The sequence below is a fragment of the Macrobrachium rosenbergii genome, chromosome 43, assembly GCF_040412425.1.
Source record: "Macrobrachium rosenbergii isolate ZJJX-2024 chromosome 43, ASM4041242v1, whole genome shotgun sequence".
Classification (NCBI taxonomy): domain Eukaryota; kingdom Metazoa; phylum Arthropoda; class Malacostraca; order Decapoda; family Palaemonidae; genus Macrobrachium; species Macrobrachium rosenbergii.
This window is the reverse complement of record NC_089783.1, coordinates 30,261,543-30,283,465: the sequence shown is the minus strand read 5'-3', so window position 1 is coordinate 30,283,465 and position 21,923 is coordinate 30,261,543. Positions and strand designations below refer to the sequence as shown.

At 34.9% G+C, this 21,923-nt stretch overlaps 2 protein-coding genes across 3 annotated transcripts in view; both read left to right on the top strand.

Moving 5' to 3' along the window:
• The first annotated feature begins 1,986 nt into the window (after window positions 1-1,986).
• LOC136828728 (glutamate receptor ionotropic, delta-1-like) lies at window positions 1,987-20,145 on the top strand. 2 transcript variants are annotated; one of them, XM_067086882.1, is made up of 11 exons: window positions 1,987-2,036; window positions 5,612-5,688; window positions 7,511-7,693; window positions 10,160-10,250; window positions 11,894-12,200; window positions 12,674-12,891; window positions 13,381-13,561; window positions 15,243-15,342; window positions 16,831-16,960; window positions 17,991-18,071; window positions 19,891-20,145. In XM_067086882.1, exons 2-10 carry the CDS (start codon window positions 5,615-5,617, stop codon window positions 18,069-18,071), a joined length of 1,365 nt encoding a protein of 454 aa, XP_066942983.1. In that variant the 5' UTR covers window positions 1,987-2,036; window positions 5,612-5,614; the 3' UTR covers window positions 19,891-20,145. The 2 variants fall into 2 exon arrangements, with proteins under 2 accessions (XP_066942983.1, XP_066942982.1); XM_067086881.1 differs by having other exon boundaries at window positions 19,884-20,145.
• A 958-nt stretch (window positions 20,146-21,103) lies between these two features.
• LOC136828727 (uncharacterized) overlaps window positions 21,104-21,923 on the top strand; it is a 29,419-nt gene continuing 28,599 nt past the window's right edge. The window contains exon 1 of the mRNA XM_067086880.1: window positions 21,104-21,320. The gene's annotated coding sequence lies outside the window, so the exon portion shown is untranslated. The remainder of the gene's footprint in view (window positions 21,321-21,923) is intronic.

Below are 21,923 nucleotides of genomic sequence, written 5' to 3'. Positions count from 1 at the left end.
ATCTGTATATATATATATATATATATATATATATATATATATATATATATATATATATATATATATATATATATATGTATGTATGTATGTGTGTATTAAAATTCTCAATGTAATTAAAGAAATTCATTTATCACACATTACCACAGGTGAAAAATAAGAGACGGGGTGTAGGTCCTGCCCGGTTTCGACTTTATTTCCAAGCCATTGACGAAGGACTGATACAGAGTATTAGAAGTCACAAATACATATACTACAGGGACAGTACTCACTAACATACACAACCGTTAGAGACTACATATCCACCCCCAGGCCGGTGTCAAGGTAGGAGTGGCCTTCAAAACTAATTTGGCTAAAAATCACAATATACTCTCAGGGGACAATACTGATAAACATACCGACCATAGGCGACATCAGATCCACACCTGACAGGTGTCAGGGAGGCGGGGTTTGGAAAACTCATTACCACTGATGCCCCCGTACTGTGTTTACAAGTATGATCATCTTATTTCCATACATCTCTACTGACTATCTTAAAATTTAAACAATTTACGAATTTCTTTTAATATTAAAGGATCAAGTTTATGCATCCCTTGACTGATATTCATATTATGCGTGTAACTTTCTTTTATAAAACTGGATTCAATGATATTCCTTTCCAGTGCGTTATTAGAATATACAATCCTTTTCGCCCATTCCCATTTGATAGCGTGATTGTTCTCACTGACATGTACAAAAATACTACTGTTCCCCTGTGCATATCTCACACATTTTTTATACTGCCCTATTCTCTTTTCCAGTGCTTCACCCGATTGGCCAATATAAAAGGTGTCACAAGATTTAGATGGAATTTTATATACACACCCTTTAGTATAAGAGAGAGAGAGAGAGAGAGAGAGAGAGATATCAACAAGATGAATAAATACCCATATGTATGTATACACACACACACACACACACACACACATATATATATATATATATATATATATATATATATATATATATATATATATATATATATATATATATAGAGAGAGAGAGAGAGAGAGAGAGAGAGAGAGAGAGAGAGAGAGAGAGAGAGAGAGAGAGAGACAGAAATAGATACTGAAATGCTGCCAGTTCGAAAAAAAGTATTTCTTGCAAAATGAGCTGAAATTACAAGCACGCCTTGCATAAAAGCCTTAAAAGCCTTATAGATTATTGAGGTTATTTAATTAACTGGTCTACTGTCTTATTTATGGCGAACTTCAAGCGAATGATCTGCAGTGGGTAACAGCCAGGTCTAAAACCCACGGGAGTGGGTGAGTGAGTGACTCGGCGAATTAGTGAATGAACGACTGAAAGCAAAATTGAAATCTGCTTCCTGCTCTCTTCCAATAAAAATTTTCCGTGATATTTTAGGTGGTGTGAATGTCTCCAGGAAGCTTGTTGACAGTTCTCAGGAATCGTGAGGTCTAGACTGAATCCTTCATGTCATCCAGTCTTTTTTATTTGTAGGCAACATACTGGATACCTATTTCTATTTTTATTTTCTTAAAATTGTTTAGTACTATACTTTTCGCTGAGATACTATCTGATCGTGCTGAGAATAATTCTTTTATAACTTTATATTATTTTCTTTATTTTTATTCATTCTTTCTATTACCTGACGGCGGACTTTTAAAATATTCTTGCCTCGTGAAAAGACATCTTAGTGGTTTAATTATCCCTTTTAAAGTTACTAATCAGCTGCTAGTAAGATAGTTATTTCTGTATGAATGATTGTTAGGTAATTAGACTTTATTACCAGCCACGAAACTTGACACTTCAAGCAACCATTCGACTTTCAATTAATATTCAACTAATTACAGAAATTATCGAACACTAAAAAGCTGCAATCACTGACGTACCTGCGCATGCGCATATAATTTCAGCGCGCATGATCAGAACCCGGAAGTTCCGGAACCTACTAGTAGTTCGCCTCTCTAGTAGACACTGTACGCAACATTCTCCGGGCAGGCGGGCAGCTCCAGTCTCGAGAATATCTTCTATCTTCAGTGAGTAAGAAGAGTGGTTATTTATATATATATATATATATATATATATATATATATATATGTATATATATATATATATATATATATATATATATATATATATGTATATATATATGTATATATATGTATATATGTATATATATATATATATATATATATATATATATATATATATATATATATATATATATATATATATATATATATATATATATATGTGTGTGTGTGTGTGTGTGTGTGTGTGTGTGTGTGTTTGTATATACGCTTTGTGTGTGTATGTAGTAATTTTTGTCTCATACACCGCGACATTTTTTATATTCACAAATATTAAGCCACAGATACCGTTTAATATCCAATTCTCTTTACCTCGGGAATAACTCACACCCAAGGCAATTACAAATGACAAGTGCTGCGACGAAGCACTAATCAGTCATAATTAGCTTAATTGTATGTTATTCCCCAGGTATAGTGAACTGGATGGTGTCCTTTATCTTCCTCGTAGCCGCATTATGGCCCCTTTTTTCCCAGTATTTGTTAGACTCCTCTATCTAATTCTTTGTAGGTGTTCTTCTCCCCTTCCCTAATTTTTGAGCGAACTCTCAAATACCTGTTGGCTTTCTTCAACTTTTTTGGGAAACGCTCAAATTTCACGGAGGGCGTCAGTTTTATTTTTTAATATTTGCAGTTGACCTTACTTTTTGTTTTTGTTTCATCGAGATAATTTTCATTTGGTAGATAAAACAACGGTTTAGAAACCGTCCTTAACTTTTTGTGGCCCGCTGATTTTGGGAGTGAGAGAGATTGTGAGCGAGAGGCTTCATCATAAATCTTTTTTTATACATTTTTCCTTGCTTTTGTTATCATATCCATTGTATCATGCCCTTATAAAGTAATATAGATTTTATGAGTGGCTAAACTTAAAGAATAAGACCTTCCTTCTTAACTTGAAAGTCCTCTTATCTGGGGTGAAATAACCCGTAAGTAAAAAGATTACCCTGTAATTAAAATATGGAATGACAAGAGTTGATACTCAAAACTGTGCCTCGACCCAGTCGCTCCTTTGTGAGCACCTCTGGCTTGTGGATTTGTTGTATAAAAGGAACATTTTTTCCTATACCATTACCATGGCCGGGTAATTCCCAGAAGTAGAACTCCCTTGTAAGGACGACAAAGAGATAAACAGCCATTATATTACCCTTTTCAAGGCTGGTGCTGTCATTTGATTAGGTCGCATTCCCGCAGGTTCCCGCAGGTACTCATAATACACTCAAGGTGAGAGAAGGAATAACACAAAGAAACACTGGCATCAATTTTCTCGTCAGTCTTTTGGGTCATAATAACGTGTGAGAATGAGTGCCCTCCCGGGTGATTAATTCTGTAATTTGCATATTCTACGATCTCTTTTTTTCTTCGCTTACGTTTTCCTAATGCTCTACTCTCAGTAAAATATTTATATCTAAGCGACTCATCAGCAGAAAAAGCTTGCTAACAAATAACCACTGAACGAAAACATTCTGCCTTCAATGCAAATGACTAAACTATTGTATTCGTTAATAGGTTTAGCTGCAGTAACGTCGGAACACGGTCGATGTATTCATTCAACAGCCCTGAATTCAATGTTGCGCGTCTGTTGATGCATTGTTGTTATTGGAAACAAAGTTAATGAAGTAGGTTGTTCTGAAACTTTTTTTTATTGAGATGTTAATACGAATTTATTTCAGATATATTTACTCACAAACGTCCCTTAATATCTACATACATATATTTATATATATATATATATATATATATATATATATATATATATATATATATATATATATATATGTATATATGCATATACTATATATATATATATATATATATATATATATATATATATATATATATATATATATATATATGTATGTATATATTTCACCTAACATGTCTGTATGTATATACATACATAATACACACACACATATATATATATATATATATATATATATATATATATATATATATATATATATATATATATATATATATATATATATATTGCTTAATAGAGGGTGGTGTCATAAAACAAAAAAATACAATGGTCTCTGCCACGTTCATGGATGAAAATTTGCCATAACTCTTATGCAATATTAGACCCTTCATACACCTACACGGAAGGTTCATCGAGTCACCCTGCACAATTCACCACTAAATCTTGCATGGACTCTTGAACTTTCTGGATATTAAGGTCCTTCCTTTCCAATACCTGTCTCAAACCATCTACCCAACCCTTTCTAGATCTTCCTGTCTTACTTTACATATTCTGTGACTCTCCTCTGCTGCTCTGCTCTCATCCCGCCATCATCCATTACGATAGCTCTCAAGTATGTATGTAGTCAAACCGCTTCCATTCTTTCACCGCCCACATCAACATTAATTGTTCCATCTTCCTGACTTCTATACACCCTCATGACCTTACTTTGGCTCGCATTGATTGACCATCCTTGCAAACTCTTTCAAACAGTTTTACTAGATTTGGCTGTTTCTCTTCATTATTTCTAATCAGCATTCTGGCTTCTATCAACGTAAGCCATTTTACACCTCATTCACTATTCTTTTTCCAATCACACAACTTTGCTCCTGAAATTACTGATTTTTCTCTGACTTCTCACACCACTCCACGGCCACGCATCCCAGCCTAATCTCAGACCCACTTTTACACCAAACCAGGTACTACATCATCTACACCTTTATTGTAAGAATTTAAATCACTATGAGTAACTTTATCTTATATTACATACATCCAGCAACCTCCATATTGCCTCTATTAATTCTGTCATGGGCTTTATCTAAGTCCCTGTAAAATGCAGCTCCCAGGTCTTCCCGCAAATGTTTAAGATACACTCAACTGTTTCTTAAAAAAGAAAACACTTATCAATTATAATTTCCCTTGAGTGTTATTCCCAAAATATAGCGTATTCAAAATAAAATTATTTTTGTGGATATAAAAGACATGTTCGTGTTAATGACAAAAATTAATGATTAACCAACAGCTACAATCTTATCAGTCAGCTGTGATTGTGGAGATGGGTTAATATCAATTTTAATTACAAAATCTGAATTCGACAGGCGTTTGCAAAAGCTGTCTCGATATCAGTTCTTGATAGCCAAATGATCAAAGCCGACTGACTGTCATTACATCTAAACCAACGGCTATGGTTCGAATCATGGCCGTGACGGGTGCACTTATTAGTTATAATTTCCCTTGGGTGTAAGTTATTCCCAAGGTATTCAGAACTGGATATTAAATGATATTTTGTGGATATATATATATATATATATATATATATATATATATATATATATATATATATATATATATATATATATATATATATATATATATATATATATACATACAGTGTGTCTGTGTCTGTGGGCTTTAGATACATAATCCTGCTTCCATAGTTATTGAATTTAGTCAAATGATTTTTGAGACAATTGCAAAATACAATCTTAGCAGTTTTTACTAGCCATCAAGGTATTCACTATCACTCAATATGACTCAATACTCAGTTTTCCCTTCTTTTCAGAAAATGAAGACGTTGATGGAAACACTCAAAGAACCGGGCGTTGTAGAAGCAATGAAAAAAAACATAAACAAGTTCAGGTAAACTTACCTTAGCACTGTGCCCTCAATTCGATTTCAGAATTCACGTAAAGCAGTTTGAAGTTTGGTGTTTGGGAATAGTTACATGTGAAGAGGTGTATTCCTTTCCCTGTGACTGAGTTAAGTGAGTATCCTTTTTTATAGATATACTGACGATGGAAGCAGTTTTAAGTGGGAAAATTCCTTAGGAAAAAAGGCTGACTCTGCAGCCTCATAGGATGTCGAGTTGGTTCATCAAGGCTGAGTTGTTGACTCTTTAGGCCTCTCACACTAAATTCATCATTGTTTATAGTTTTTCTTCATTGTTTGCAATCTGTTCATAATGATTGTCATTCAGAATCTGAATGAATATTTGTTTTATGTATTTAGTTCTTGATATCACAGTTACCGTCATTCGTAACTCATACTATTTCAGTTTAAAGAAAGAAGAAATTAATAATCAAATATTCAATTTAGAAGGATTTCCATTACACTTTTTCTCCAGTCCTAGTTCCACGACTCAAACTGAAATTCATCACGCCATTTGGGAACCAAGGTTTTAGTTCTTCCCGTAGTGTTAGGCTCCATTCTCCGTCCTCCTTTCACCTTTATATATCCTTTATTATTGGATGATATAAAGCATTACTTTTCCCGTCCATTTGGCAGTCAGTGAACATCATGCGGTGCACTGTAGGCATTATTAAAGAGTGTTTGCATCGTCCCTCCAGTCCAGTGTGCACACACTTCGTAGCATTTTACATAATTTCCATTCCCATTTACTTTCTTCAGTCTTGCTGCCCAACCTCTGCATATATTACTTCTTAGTGCAATCGTCGGGTTTTCTCCCAGCTTCACCCTTAGATCCTAGTACTTAATCTAATTTACTTTCTGAATCTCTTTATCATGCTGTCCAACCACTGTTCTCTCATTTAATAGTCTTCGACACTGAAAGTGCCCCAGTCTTGACTTTAGAGCCTAAACTTTATGTTTTATTCATTCATTCAAATGAAATCAAAGACTTGTTGTTTCATTATAGTCGAGCCAAAATGACTACGGGCATACAGTACGTTATAGAAGTTGCCACTTTTCTCAGATTTGATTCATAGAACTTTGAGCTAAGTTAGGATTCATGTAGATGTGGCAGAAATGTTGCCACGTCTCTATCCAAGGTCAGAAAGGGTAAACAGCTTGATGCTATTGTTTTGCATCTAATCGTGAAGACGTAAAATGGGCAAGAGAAATTAAATTGATGACGGGTAAAGGATGATTTATAGTAAAAAAAATTATAATAAATGAAGAATTGATATCATACACTGAACTATTTTGATCACAGGGTAGGCTAAGGAGGATTTAGTTTCTAATTACCTAAATGAATAATACAAATGCCAAAAATCTAGCCCAGGCTCATTAATGAAAACAAATAATAGAATGTGAAAAAAATACTATTTTCGACTCCTCAAGTGATGGTAGATTGTTAATGAAGTCGGCCTTGTTCTGGGATGGTCTCTTTCTTCTGGACAGCACGTGGGAGGGATAAGTAGGATTTTATGATCGGATTAAAGAGCCTCAAATTGAGGGGTGCAGATTAACTGTAGTTGGATTATAAGTCAGGAAGAGGTTTGTCACCGTAGCAACATGGCAACAACCATGTTTGTAGCCATTTTGGTTTGACTAGTCTTGGTTTGTGCCAGACAGGAAGCGTCAGTCACACAGTCAGATGAGAATATCTACGTACCAGCTTTAGCTATTTCTAATGAGTCAGTAAAAGTACAGAAAAGTACAAAAAGCATACTCCCTGTATTTCAAAAACAGGTAGAAAAACTACTTTTACACTTTTTTCCAGATTCAAGGAAGCTCCGAATCTATTAGTTAGTGCTGTTCATTGGCCACCGCATACAACGGTACTGGAGAGGATTCCAGGGTCAACTCATACCTATGGTGGAAGCAGGGACGTGGGAGACAAGTTTTATGTTACAGGACCCATAGGAAATCTGCTCGACATCTTGGCAGAAGGATACAACTTTACGTAAGCCTCAGGACATTCCACATTAAATTTGTGACGTCCATGAACGTCCAAACTTAACCTAGCGTAATTTAAGTATCACTGACGTCATCATTTTCTAAAATGGTACTCATTTAGATAGTTGAAGGAAAACACCAACCAAAGGTTATTTCCTTTCGAACAGGGCCGGGGGAATCTTTTTGACAATTAGAATACCACTTTAAATTTTGTTCCTAATGTGGCACAGTTGGGACAATTTTGAAATGATATCCGTAAAGGTGTCATATATATTATCAAGCTATAATGATGAAAATATGAAAGGTGTAGATTTCGTAAAGTAATGGGATTGCTAAATTTGTTAAAAGTTTCATTGCCACTACAGTCTGATAGCATTTATCATGGATACTACAGTAGGTGTAAATAATCTTTCATTTGTTCATACTCCAGTGGAATCTGTCTTGATATCAAGCAGACATTTCCAAAATCTTTACACTCTTCAATATGTCTTCCCGTAGGGGGGTGGGGTAATGCCGTGAGTACACCTGGTGTGGGTGCACTGTAGGCATTACCTAAGGTTCTTTGCAGCGTGCCTTCGGCCCCTAGCTGCAACTCCCATCGTACTTTCCACCCTCTCTTAACAATTTATTTATACCGCAACTGCGAGGTTTTCCTCTTGTTTCACCTTTCAAAACTTTTACTGTCAATTTCAGTTTCAGCGCTGAATGACCTCATAGGTTCCAGTGCTTGGCCTTTGGCCTAAATTCTATATTCAATTCGATTCTTCATCATGTCCGCAATTACTTTTTGACGATAGTGTCTTTGGTTATGCTCACAGAGACTTGAAAGTATTCTCCTTCGAGAGCTGGGTCAGTGCCACTTGTTCCTCTGAGTATTTGAGGCACTCGGTGATATCAAGTAGGTTATGTTGACAAGATTATTTTTGACTGAGGTCATGAATTTCAGGGTCAGTAAATATTTACTGCATCCCTCAGTTACTGAGTTCATGACAGCAAAGAAATTTGTCAATGACTTTCTGTACAGCATTGACATACGTTAACAGAAAAAGGGTTTGTTACAGAGTTTCACCTATATATACGAGTACAATATATAATATAGCTCTTCGTTGGGTGAGTCGGTAGAACTATGGACTGGAACTCGCCAGGCCCGAGTTCGAGTCTCCAGCCGGCTGATGAAGAGTTAGAGAAATTTATTTCTGGTGATAGAAATTTATTTCTCGCTGTAATGTGGTTTGAATTCCACAATAGGCTGTAGGTCCCGTTGCTTAGTAACCAATTGGTTCTTAGCCACTTAAAATAAGCCTAATCCTTCTGGCCAGCCCTAGAGAGCTGTTAATCAGCTCAGTGGTCTGGTAAAACAAGGTACACTTAACTTTATATATATATATATATATATATATATATATATATATATATATATACATATATATATATATATATATATATATATATATATATATATATATATATATATATATATATATATGAAATCAACACAGTCAGTGTGGAACAGAAGTAAATTTCCAACTCACTTCAGGATCGAACCCAGGCTTTTCGATTGAAAGACCAGGGTTCGATCCTGCAGAGAGTCAGAAATTTAATTCTGTTACACACGTGATTGTGCGTTGATTATTTCTATCATATTCACTCAGAAGGGGTAATTCGAATGAAATGCTGTCAGTTGGGTCATTGCTGAGTCGGAAGTTGGGGAAAACATGCTGGTGTGCAAGCAGTTAGCTTGCCCAGGTAATTCCTTGGGTGCAGTGGCACTCAGGTTTCAACTTCTTTTAAGACTTGTACGGCCTAGTGGGCAGCGCCCTTGCCTTTCAATTGAAAGACCTGGGTTCGATCCTAAAGTGAGTCAGAAATTTACACACACATATATATATATATATATATATATATATATATATATATATATGTGTGTGTGTGTGTGTGTGTCTACATGTTTATAACCATATCAATTAAGGTATATGTTATGAAACGTCAGTGTTTTAAACACTGATAAATTTAACAGGATGAAGTAAGCTTCGTATAAGAAGGAGAAATTTTACGTCAAGGTAGGTCAAGTTTGAAATGTGTTGCCATTACAATAACTGTCATTGGCTGTTAAAGATGAAAGGATTACTTTTTTAGTAATGATAAAACCATGTGTTTAGTAGTATCGCAGTAGTTGTAATAGTTGTAGTAGTAATTAGATTTAATGGCTGAAATTCATTATGTTTACTGAAATTCTGTGCATTGTGTAAACTTAGGTATTAAGGCAGAGAGAGAGAGAGAGAGAGAGAGAGAGAGAGAGAGAGAGAGAGAGAGAGAGAGAGAGAGAGAGAGAATTCTTTCCATGGTCAAACCGTGATAAAATTCTTCATTATTAATCTTTCAACAGTCATTAGTAAACTTTGACTCTCCACTTACTTGATGTCATGTCCAATGCTAACCCAGTTGAATGTAATTAAAATGTTTTTCTTTTCAGATATGCTCTAACTCAGCCTGATGACCAAACATGGGGAGCAGTGCTTCCTAACGGTACATGGTCAGGTATGGTCGGACAAGTTCACAGGAAGGTGAGTAAAAGGTCAGCCTTTTACCTGTCTCCACCCAACAGGTGGGTCTGTCCACTCATTCTTTCACTGGTCTTGGCTTCTTTTTCTCAGCATCTTATACTGTAATCAGCCAGTCGACAGTTTCTACTCTATCTTATGCTGAGTTTTACTTGGAATTAAGCATAATTTTTGTTAAGGTTTTTATCAAATTTTTATGATGCGAGTTCTCTCAAACAAAAATTTATCTAGTATTAACCTGTGGTTGCAATGCCTAAGAACCTGGTAGGTGAGATATGATAAATAATCTTAAAACATATGAAGATACCCATTCAATTTGCTTGCTTTTATTCTAATTTTATCTCATTTTATTCTATCTTTTTTTTTTACACATGGAAATTCTGTTTTGAGGAAGCTAGGTCAGTATGTCAGTGGCCTCCTTGACTTTTATCTGTGAATGTTCGCTCAATTTTAGACAATGATCCTAGTAATAATAAATGCTATATGGAGATAGCATCTGTACACCTGTACATTTGATCTGTATGTTTATTAAGGTCTAAAGAATATTGTTGAATTGCCACAAGGTGTTTATATTAATTATATAGCCTATTCAACCCAGTATGGCGTCATTGCATTGCTTGAGAACCAAAAGTTAATATAATAATAATAATAATAATAATAATAATAATAATAATAATAATAATAATAATAATAATAATAATAATAATAATAATAATAATAATAATATATTCAAAGCCATAACCAAACGTGGCTGTTGTACCATATTTTTTATGTCGTGACATATTATTTTACTAAAAGAAAGCAGAATTTGGTGGCTGGTAAATTTGCAAAAAGTTGAAGAGAAGATGTTACAGATAAAGGCAAATAAACACCTGTATAGAGATTTGTATTATGAAACACATTTAGGGGTCAGATATTAAGTTAGTGATAAAAATAGTAATAACGATAAGACGTAAACATTGTGTAAAATGTAAACAGAAATGAAATGAAATCAGTAAAGGAAGATAATGTAACGAATGACACTGAAACCAAAATTTTAAAATGCTGCGATAATTATAATTATAATATTTTTATAGGCAACGCTATAAATAAATGCATACACGTGTACAGGAATATGCAGTAAATCAACATAAGCATGCAGGTATGCAATCCTTTGCACTTTATAAGGCTTTTATTATTCACTGCACAAAATAATATGTACAACTGTTGTTACTTAAGTGCCGAGACTAAAAACACTTTGCAAAGCCAGTCAGTAATGCTATTTGTGCGGCACATTTGTAAAAGAAATCAATTAGCTTGAAAAGAAAGACGCCGACTTCTAGAATTAACATGATCATCGTCGTCTCCAAATTTATTTAAAGGTCCGTAGTCTATCGGTTCACCAGGCAGGTCCAGTTTATCTGTCGCTTAAAACTTGCAATTTTCTCGAATAACTTTTTTTTTAATGCATCCATTTCTCTTCTTAAAAGTGTCTTTAGTTTTTCACACCAAGTCAGTTTTTTTGGGCCAACTTGCTGATTAGTCAACATACTGTGAAACTGGAAGCTCGTCTTCCAGTATCTTAGCTATTCTTAGCTCCTTTAAGTAGTACGTTAAAGGAAACAGACAGTGCCAAAGCCAAACTGATTATGGACACACAAACACAGGAGACTGATCTGGCTTTAGGACCCTTTGGCCACAGCTCAAGCCGAGCCAAAGTGGTCGACTTCAGCATGTCTTTTTACTACGACGACCGATGCATCACTGCCAGGAAGGGTCTCCCTAAAATCGACCCCTGGGGATTTCTCCTGCCCCTCTCACCGGAAGTCTGGGCGGGAATCGCAGGGGCGCTGATCGTAGGTTGGGTAGCTATGGTGTTGTTCACCTACTTGTCTGTGGGCAAGAGCGTGGCCGCCGAAATGGATGGGGCGCCCACTCTCCTATTCCAACATGTAAGGGTTCTTCTGAATCAAGGTGAGTCATATACACATGGTGTCAGTTACTCACCTGTATATTTATAGATGTGACAAGTGTTTGCTAAATATATTTAATCAACTATAACTGGTAGATACCTAATTAGTATAAGAAAAAAAAATAACTGGTAAAATGAAAAGAGGCCTAACCACAACTATGCAAAAATCACGCCTGCTTCAAATAATGTAAATGTTTCATGTCTTTACCAAATGAAATTTTAGCAGATTAAGAAATTTTTCCAGGTTGATAGTATTTTTCAACCTACAAAATGTGCAACTGAGCACTGAAATTATCATCATTACTGCAAGGCAATTCTGACTGAAAACTTTCCTCCACTTTGAGAAAACCATTTTTATGAATGTTGATATGCTGCAATTCAATTGCAATGAAAGTGACTATAATGTGCAATTTCTTTGAAATGCCATCCCTGGTAAATCGCTAATGTGAAATGCTTCAAAACTACTTACTTGTAGGTGCCTCAGACAGATTCACCAGGAATATTTATCAACGTCTGATTCTGGGCAGCTGGACAATTGTAGTGCTTATGGTGTTGTGGAGTTACTCAGGGAACCTTGTCTCCCTGTTGGCTGTGAGGTACATTCCACAGCCCATTCAGAGCATCAGAAAGCTGATCAGCAGTGGATATGGCATTATCATGAAGCCAAACACCATTATCACTACTGCTATCACGGTAATTCATCCTTCTGTTCATGAGTTGATGGATTTTTGCCAGGAAACGAGTTCCTGTGCCTTTCTCTTTTTCTTAATCAATTTTCCTGTGATGATTCTGAAAGAACTCGTATCAGATACTTTCAGATAGATATATAACTGGCTTAGCATACTTATCTTCACAGGAAAATAAATAACTAAGGATAAAAAGTGAAAGATTTTATTTAAGACAACAACAAGTCCTGAAATAGTCCGAGGATGGATATACACTTGAGTCCTTTATTGTGTCCTGAATCATGAGTTATCTTAAATATATCAGAAATAGGATATCAGAAACGCATGAGTGGGTGTTAAAGATGAACCCAGTATATGGAATCAGATTAATATGGTCTACAGTGCTTGTAGATTTGTTAACCTCTGACGCACAAGCACGCCCCCTTCAGGGGAATATACTCCTACCGAAATGGCTCTTTCATGTATCAAAAACTCTTTGATTATTTTCATTTAACAGACAGCAGAATCAGGAGAATTAGCAGAACTCAACAAACTAAATGATGTTGGGCTTTTCAAGTATACCGCGGCTGAGGCATTTCCAGATCGACTGGACACTTTAGTAAGGAGGGGAGATCATGTGTTGTTTGTGACCAGTCTGGAATCTGACCTATTGCTGGCTAGTGACTTTGCAAAAACAGGTAAAAAAAATTTTTTTTAAATGTAACAGGCATCTTACAGTTGGAATTCATATCTTATACTCGTATGATTTAGGTAGTCAGACAACATTGTTAGGCAAATTTTTTTTAGTCAGTAGTCTCTTTAAGGCTTGTGCTAACAGATGTTAGAGATTATTCAATGAATCTCCCTCACATTTTTTCAGAAAGAACTACAGACTTCTTGTCAATGCTATTTTCAGTGACCTTAGACCTGTCTTGTCTTGTGTTCTGTAAGACACTGTGCAGTGATTGCGGTTATTATTATTTTTTTTTTAGCCTACTAGTAACATTATTACTGAGCTTGAAAATGAGTTACAAAACTATGTAAGTGATAAAGCAACTTTCGCATTGATTTACTTTCCCTCATGCGACAAAAAAGAGAACCAGTTTTAATAGAGATCTAGCAGAGACTACAAGTGGTATAATCACACCGACTTGAGGCCTGTTTAGTTGATCTCAAACCATAACAGTTCCCTGTGTATTAGTAATATCTTGCTTACAGTTCTCAATACTGCATATGACAATATTGTCGTTATCTTAGACTCAAAGCTCATTTGTTTCACAGATTTTGGAAATTTTATCACATAATGTCTCTGGAAAACGAAATTGTGCTGAAATAAATCTTTGTGAGGCACGAGGGAAGCAGCCTGTTCTATTTATCTAAGCCATTTCAGACTTCCAAATTCTCATTTCATTCCTGCTAATATCTTATGAAACTCCCCCAGATCCTTTTTTCTATTTTTGTGTGCCTTCTTTGTAATTCAGTTGGGTTGGGACACTTCTCATTCAAAATGGTATTGAGCCAATTAGACTGCTGGGTAGCTTTAGTCAGGAAAACTGGATTTGTACTATGATTTGCTAAGCTGAACTGGATTGCAATTAAATGCAATCGTAATTTCTGGCTTCTAGTGTAGAAGCTGAGATCTTGCGGTAGCAGTTAAAAGAATATGACGGTTCTCTCGAATGCGCAGGCAGCTATTGCTCCTGAATTCTGTAACATTTGTGTTCATGGTAAAAAGCTGGTGATTATGCTGAATCTGCTTGATGCTGGTAAAAATCTAGATTTTGTCCATAAAATGATATCCTTAGCAGAAAATAGGCTTGTTCTTGTAAGCTGAATGGTGGGTGATATATTGTAATCAGAGACTGTGCTTCTTGTTTTAATTTCAAAAGGCTGTGTTTTTCAAACATGTTTGCATAAGATAAGCATTGTAAAATTCGAGTTTTACAAATAAACACAAAAAGACAGGTTCCTGTAAGCAGAGGTTCTCATAATGTTATAGATAATCAAGGGTAAAAATAACATTCCAGAAAACTTCATAAAAAAAGGAATTGTTTATTCTTCAAGGACAGCAAAAACAACTTACATCAAACAGGATCTTGGTATATATAAAAGCTGGCAGAGCTTCTTGTAGCATATGGTAAAGTGGCAACAGAACTCACATTAGTATTATAACATAGGCTAACCTGCGAACAAAGGAAAATGAGCTACCTTGTGCATCCCTTTAGCTCTTCATACTCTTTTTAATTAGACATTAATTATAAGATCAGAGACCTACCTATACGGAAGTGATAGTTATTTAACAACTCTATTACTGTTCCTTAACAGTTATATGATGCCATACTTTCAGTGTCGAAATCTAATGCTTCCCTTTTTCCTAAGGGAGATGTGATTTTTACAAGTCCAAGCAAAGATTACTGGGAACACTTCATTGCTTGATTGGGACGAAAGGCGGCCCTCTGATGCCCCTCATTGACGTAAAGTAAGTTATTTTCCATTCTTTGACATTACTTTAGATTGAAATATTCCAACCTTTTTAGTGAAGTTTTCTAACATTGCTGATTTTTCACAGGGATTTGTTTTTTCTCTCCCTCGATGGAAGAGCAAAACATCTGACCCCTGGGAAGAAAGAACTCTAACTCAATTAGTATATATGTCTTTCTAGCTTTACTTTTAACTAACAACTCCTCCCTCCTCTAGAAAATAACCTCAGTCCTCACAGAAGGGGAAGTTTGAGGTTCTTTGCTTCAGTATAGCGGTGGGCCCTCTAATATACATGCAGGTGATAGTCTCAGTTGTTGTCTGAGCAATACTTCTGTTTGTTATTGTTATCCTATAGTACAGCATCTGGGTTCATGAGAATTTTCTTAATGCATGTGGTATTACCAGTATTTTTAACAAGTCCTTTAACTCTATATTGTGGTGTTTACCAGCAACCTCACAAATTAACTGCCAGGCCTAGGCTACATTCTATATTCTTAGTTGAGTAGCAACAGATGAAGACATGGAATAGCCAGATGCACACGGTGCCGCCAATAGGACCGACTTATCTGGTAATATAGCCCTAAATATGAATTACGCCTCATAATTGTATAATTCAAATTACACTGCCGAAGAAATTTCAAATAACCTTACTTAAAAAGGTGTTTCTTCTGCTGATAATGGATAATGTTTTTGTGCTACAACGTAGCTACACATTTCAATAAAAATTAAATATTCTTATATACAAAAATATTTTTTCAAATACTCACAGATGAGACAGCAGAGGCATCTTATATACTCACCAGATATGGCAATTGCTCTAAGCACAATAATTTGATCTTTAAAGTTCCCACATTCGAGTTGTGCATTGTATTTGGCTACCGAGTTCAGTAAAGAATCAAGTTGTATGTTTAGTTAGCTTCTAAGTCCTCCCTCAAGTCATTTTTGTTGTATTATAGTTGCTTTCTCAGGAGGAGGAAGTGACTTTGCCAAGATGTGTCTCTGAGGCCTGTAACAGTATATTGACATAAATGCAAAGACTAAGCTTTGTCTTGTGGTCTCCATTATGGAATGAACGTGGGCACTCGCATAAATTGCAAAGGCATTTGGTCGATGGTGCCTCGATATGCAATTTTTCGGAAACTTTAGGTTAACATCTCGTCATTTTAGATCTGTGACTTGCTTTCTGTTAGGTATTTGATCTCTGAAAGACATTTATGGATCCGCATGCTTACAGAGACAGGATTATTTATGAAATGTGTAAAATGTATGTTGTTTTGGGACACAAGGCTGCTTTTAAATCCCGTGTTACATGCTGCAACAGTTCAGAACACCTTAGTTTCTTGTTTACCCAGCCTGATTGTACCATCTGTATGTTCATCATACTGAACTTGCATTATAAAGAAAACGCAACGTAATTCTGTATAGTATGTGTATTTCGTTATGGTGCTGAAATATAAATATTTCACCTGACATTTTTTTGCTGCAGGATTTCTCAGGTAGTGGAATCAGGCTTGTACGTACACTGGTTAAAGAAAACAATTCCTTTTGCTGACGCTTGCAAAAAATCCCCATCGAAAATCACCATCGACGAACCATTGGCTCTTTCAAATCTCTGGGTAAGTTCTGCTTTGCCATATAGTATTTTAGCATGTATAATTGCTGTGATTCCACTGCCCACATTATTTAATAGTTAGAGCCACGCTTATCTTAATTACTTTTCTTGATGACTGAGTTGTATAAGGCGTATCTGCTTGTTATCACAGAACGAATTTTATAACTGAATTATATAAATCAGTTGAATAAGGATATATTCTTATCTTTTCAATCTATTTATTCAGCTAATTAACTTACGCACTTATTTACTTTCATTATTTTTTTATGTAGAATAATTTCACAATGATGATTATTTATCAGTCTACTAGACGTGATAAATTAGGTACTGATGGCTGTCTATAGGTGCACTGTAAAGTTGGCCAAGCAGAAAAAACGAACTGTTTTTATTTACAACCATTTTGTTTGCGAAAAGTGTCATGATCTATATATACAGAATTCTGATTAAGATTATTTCCTTAGAGTTAAGACTAGAAGAAGGAGGAACTTTTTAAGATTCTGTTGGTAAGAAAAGAAAAGGTAGGAAGGTAACTGAGGGAGAAATGAGAAGAAATGGATATACATCGTGAATAGGAAGAGATGTGAGTGGGAGAAAGGTTCTTTGTGATAAAATGGTAGAAAAGTACCTGTAGCAAATTGTAATTATAGACTTTAGCTTTAATTGGCGTTTATTTAATTAATTTCTTAGTGTTTTTTAAATTTTATATATAAAATGCCACTTAAGTTTATCTTAAAGTAAAAAAAGCCTATGCACACACAGACACATACATGTGTGTATATATATATATATATATATATATATATATATATATATATATATATATATATATACATATATATATATATATATATATATATATATATATATATATATATATATATATATATATATATATATATATACACACACACACACACACACACACATATATATATATATATATATATATATATATATATATATATATATATATATATATATATATATGCATCAGATGCACATACAAATATACATTGTGATTCGTTTTCTTTCAGGGAATGTTTACATTGATGGTAGTCGGTTATTTTCCAGCACTGATAGCTTTCCTGTGTGAATTGCTTTTGGGAAATTATTAGGTAAGTCGTTTGAATAAACATGATCTTCAGTAGTGTCAATTCTTTGGCAACGAGATCTGCAATTTCAATATTAGTTTGATGTTCTAAGGGCCATTTCCGTTCAGAATTCTTGTCAAAATGAATCAGTCATATCTAAATGTTAAAGCAAGCAAAGGACATTTTTACCTTAGGTTAATAAATCCAGTTGTACATCTTACCTTGATGAGAATCCCTCGGTAGTCAACATCTCGTTGAATTTTTGTTATTTTGTTATAAATAATTTAAGAATTTAACTATTTTAATATAAGTATTGTAAGCTAATAAATTCAATGATTTGCGCTTTTAATTATTTGGTATTTCCACTCCTCCTTTAATCTTTTTGCCATGAGAGGAGAAATGATAACTAGGTCCCGTAAGACTGTCCCTTTTTTTTAATTGGGAATAAGTTTTTGCCGCAAACTAGTGCAGTCATAGAAACTAGGTAATAAGACCACATAATTCAGTTACGTAAACATAGACTTATAAGAGGCCTACTTGCACTATTATTAACCTATGTACTTTGTCACAAAACTCGCATTAGAGTTTAAAAGTAAAATAAAATTTAAGTTTTCAATATCAACATTATAATATAGTTAGCCAATAAATTCCATTTTCTTATACGCGTTTATGAATCGTTTTCTTTTACAATAAAGCATAAATTAATGTAAACGCTACGTTACAAGTATATATTATATACTCAGTATTTACTACAGTATTTATATACAGACATTTAGAATTCTAATAGAATATAATGAGTTACAGCGCAGCTTTTGAATGTCACTGATATTGGTAATTCTATATATTAGCTCCGCGCCTGTTTTTACCTTTTCAACTGGTTTTTTCTACACTTTTAGGGGTTCTGATACTGGCAGTGCATCTGTTTGTTGTCGGCCAAATGGAATGTCCCTTCGCCGTGTTTAGTACTGGCCGGGGGGGGGGTACCCATACATTAACAAGTCATTGCACTTGCCAGACGGGATATGAACCGTCCGAAACAGACGTACCCGTGCTCTGTCTTGTGAAGATCGCGTATGGAAGCCCCTTGATAGATGGACTTCACGGGTTAATTACAGGTTAATTACACTCGAGCGCCAAAAATTAAAGGTAAATTCATAATTAGCAGCCAAAAAATTGTAGAAAAAGTTTAAGTTAGAAGGCAGTCGCCGACGCGGAGCTACTATATAGTTCTACCCTGATATTTAATATTAAAATTACTCTAAATCGTTATCACATTTTAGACCTGAAAATATAATTTTCCTATTTTATTGTGTGTATAAACGTTTCTGGCGCTCGTTTCCTTCTCTGTAAAGCTTCATAGAATACCATGAACAGTGTTCGGTATCCAGCCCCAGTGGAATGAGTGGTACAACATAAACAAAAAGCGGTAAATATTTAGGTACCAGTAAATTTGCTACAAATATCGGTTTGAGTTTCGTACAGTTCCTGTTAAGGAGATTTCACAGCATAAAAACTCCAATAAGAAATAATATTTTAAAGTAAAATAATACCGGAAAGTGATATTTTCAAATTTGAAAACTTATGGCTTCCATGTTTACTCGTATGCTCTGACAGTCTCCTCTGTATGATAGAGCTAATGCATTCTATAAATAATATATTCTTGAGTTTACTAAATTGTCCAAAGGGAAAGGGAGACAGAGTAATTCCTTTTCCGTTGAAAATTATGCTGGCTGGTTCGTAAGCTTAGTGGCCAATAGCATAAAGGCGATTATTCTGTTTGATGATTTCTTTATCAAATACTTATTATAAACAACACTATTGCTTGTTTCTCATTAGCATACAGATGCAACAAGCATAACACATACTTCCATATGCGAATAAACCTCACGGCAAATGGAAACCGTCGCTCTACGAGGACGACAGTCTTTCGAACACGAAACGGAGAGAAGATGATTTTACTCATATATATTGATAAAATTTTTAGTCATAGATGTGGAAGACATAATAGCTGATACGAACTAAGGAAAAATACACCAGTGTGTAATGAAAAGTGTTTAATTTTGAAATGAGTGTTTAAATACACAGTTTCAGCAATTATTTGCTTTTGTTTTATTCTTCCTTTACATCATTGTTATATTATAGTATCGTGTGATAAAATAAGTATTTATATTATAAATCCGTTAATGATGCATTTTGTGTTTGCCAGTTTCTTTCTTGGAGATGAATATATCCCATTATCCTGGCAACAGGATAAAACTGTAAGATATGCTTGTTGCCGAACTTGTTATATGAATGCATATCACGAAAATAATATTTTTTTTATAATTTGGCTTGAAATTTGTTTTTGCAGTGTTAAGGGAAACTGGCTTATCAAAGCAAGGACTTCATGCATGATACAGCACTGTTATGAACTCATTAAACTATCAAGACTTGGAGCCCAAATATCTGGTCTCAAGTTGTTTGAACCAAGATGCACTTCGAATGTTGGTTTTAAAGCCAGCAGATTTACTGCCGCAAGATTGTTTAGTAAGCCACATTTGATAACAGGACGATTGACAATATCAAGTAGGCTATCAAATGCCACGAAAGCCCCCCTTTTTTATTCATTATCTGAATGTTATGATAGTTGGTCTTAGGATTCCGTATTGATGACTGAGTTTCTAATTTTAATTTATTTTGCTGGTCTTTAGAAAAAAATCCTCAATTTATTTATTTTTAAGATTAATTATGTTGTATTCAGTCAGTGGTAAAACAAAATTCTCCATTGGACCCTGTTTGTTTATAATCAAGGAAAGAGCAAATATATTTAACATTTTCCTTGCTTGATTATGAAAGTCTCAGTGGTTCCTTAATGACAGAATCGGCTTATTAAATAATTATCCTTGCCCTATGATAAACTATCGGAGATGTGGCACGCTTAACTTATATAACTTGACAGAAGAATGATTTAAGACAAGAACCATTTGCAAATATGCATATTTAACACGTTTTGGGTTTGTTTAGTCACTTTGTATTATAGTTATCAAATAGCAGAATGTAAATGGCGTTGCTGTCGTAGAACTTTTAGAATCCTTGAATTTGTTGTATCTGATTTTTCAGTGACGTCAGTCTCTGTCCATCAGCTTTTCAGAGATTTCTCATTGTCGCTTGTGAAATTGTTTTATCCGTCGGGAATTATTACTTCAGTGTTGTGTAACTGTGTTGTTTAGATGTTAGAACAGTGAAGAGTTACCCATTAATCGTTTATATGACGCCGATTATCATGAAAACCAGGTAACTTCAATTAACTTTAATTTTGTTATCAGTTTTACAAGTTTCACAAGCTGCCGATGCTTAAAATAAAATTGAAATGTCAGTTGGACTACGATAATTTTTAATGTTTCGAACGATTTTGTCAGTTTTAGCCCAGTTGGAAATGCCAAAGCTATGCCTTCTTCATCTGTCCTAAATTTTCAGTTTCGATTTGGATGTGTGGTGTATACCATTAGAGGTGCCATAATTAAAATAGCTATATTGAAAAGAGACTTACTAGGCTATGTATGGGTGAGGCCTAGGCTATTCCACTCTTATATGATTGATAGCCTATTCTAGTTCAGGTTACGCCAGGGAGGCCTGCAAACCTTGGTGACGAAAGATCACTCAACCTAGTAAGGGCCTGTGTAGGCTAGTGAAGGTTTAGGTAGGCTAGTGGGTATCCTTTTAATTTTTTTTTTCTTGCAATGATACCCAGCTAGGTAGGCTTGAGGATTTGTAGGCTAGTGAAGTTTACGTTAGTATGTATACTTTTGTTTTACCCAAGACATGGCACAGTAGGTTACATCATGTGTGGTGTCTCTTGGGTCTCCCGCCTTCCTTTAGACTAAAATTGCAGAGCGT

What these genes read in the sequence shown, in the direction of transcription:
- LOC136828728 (XM_067086882.1), top strand. Translation starts at nt 5,615, where the DNA reads ATGAAGACGTTGATGGAAACACTCAAAGAACCGGGCGTTGTAGAAGCA. An exon ending in AAGGGTTCTTCTGAATCAAG is followed by an intron (nt 12,201 to 12,673) that starts GTGAGTCATATA and finishes ACTTACTTGTAG; the next exon opens with GTGCCTCAGACAGATTCACC. An exon ending in TTATCACTACTGCTATCACG is followed by an intron (nt 12,892 to 13,380) that starts GTAATTCATCCT and finishes TTCATTTAACAG; the next exon opens with ACAGCAGAATCAGGAGAATT.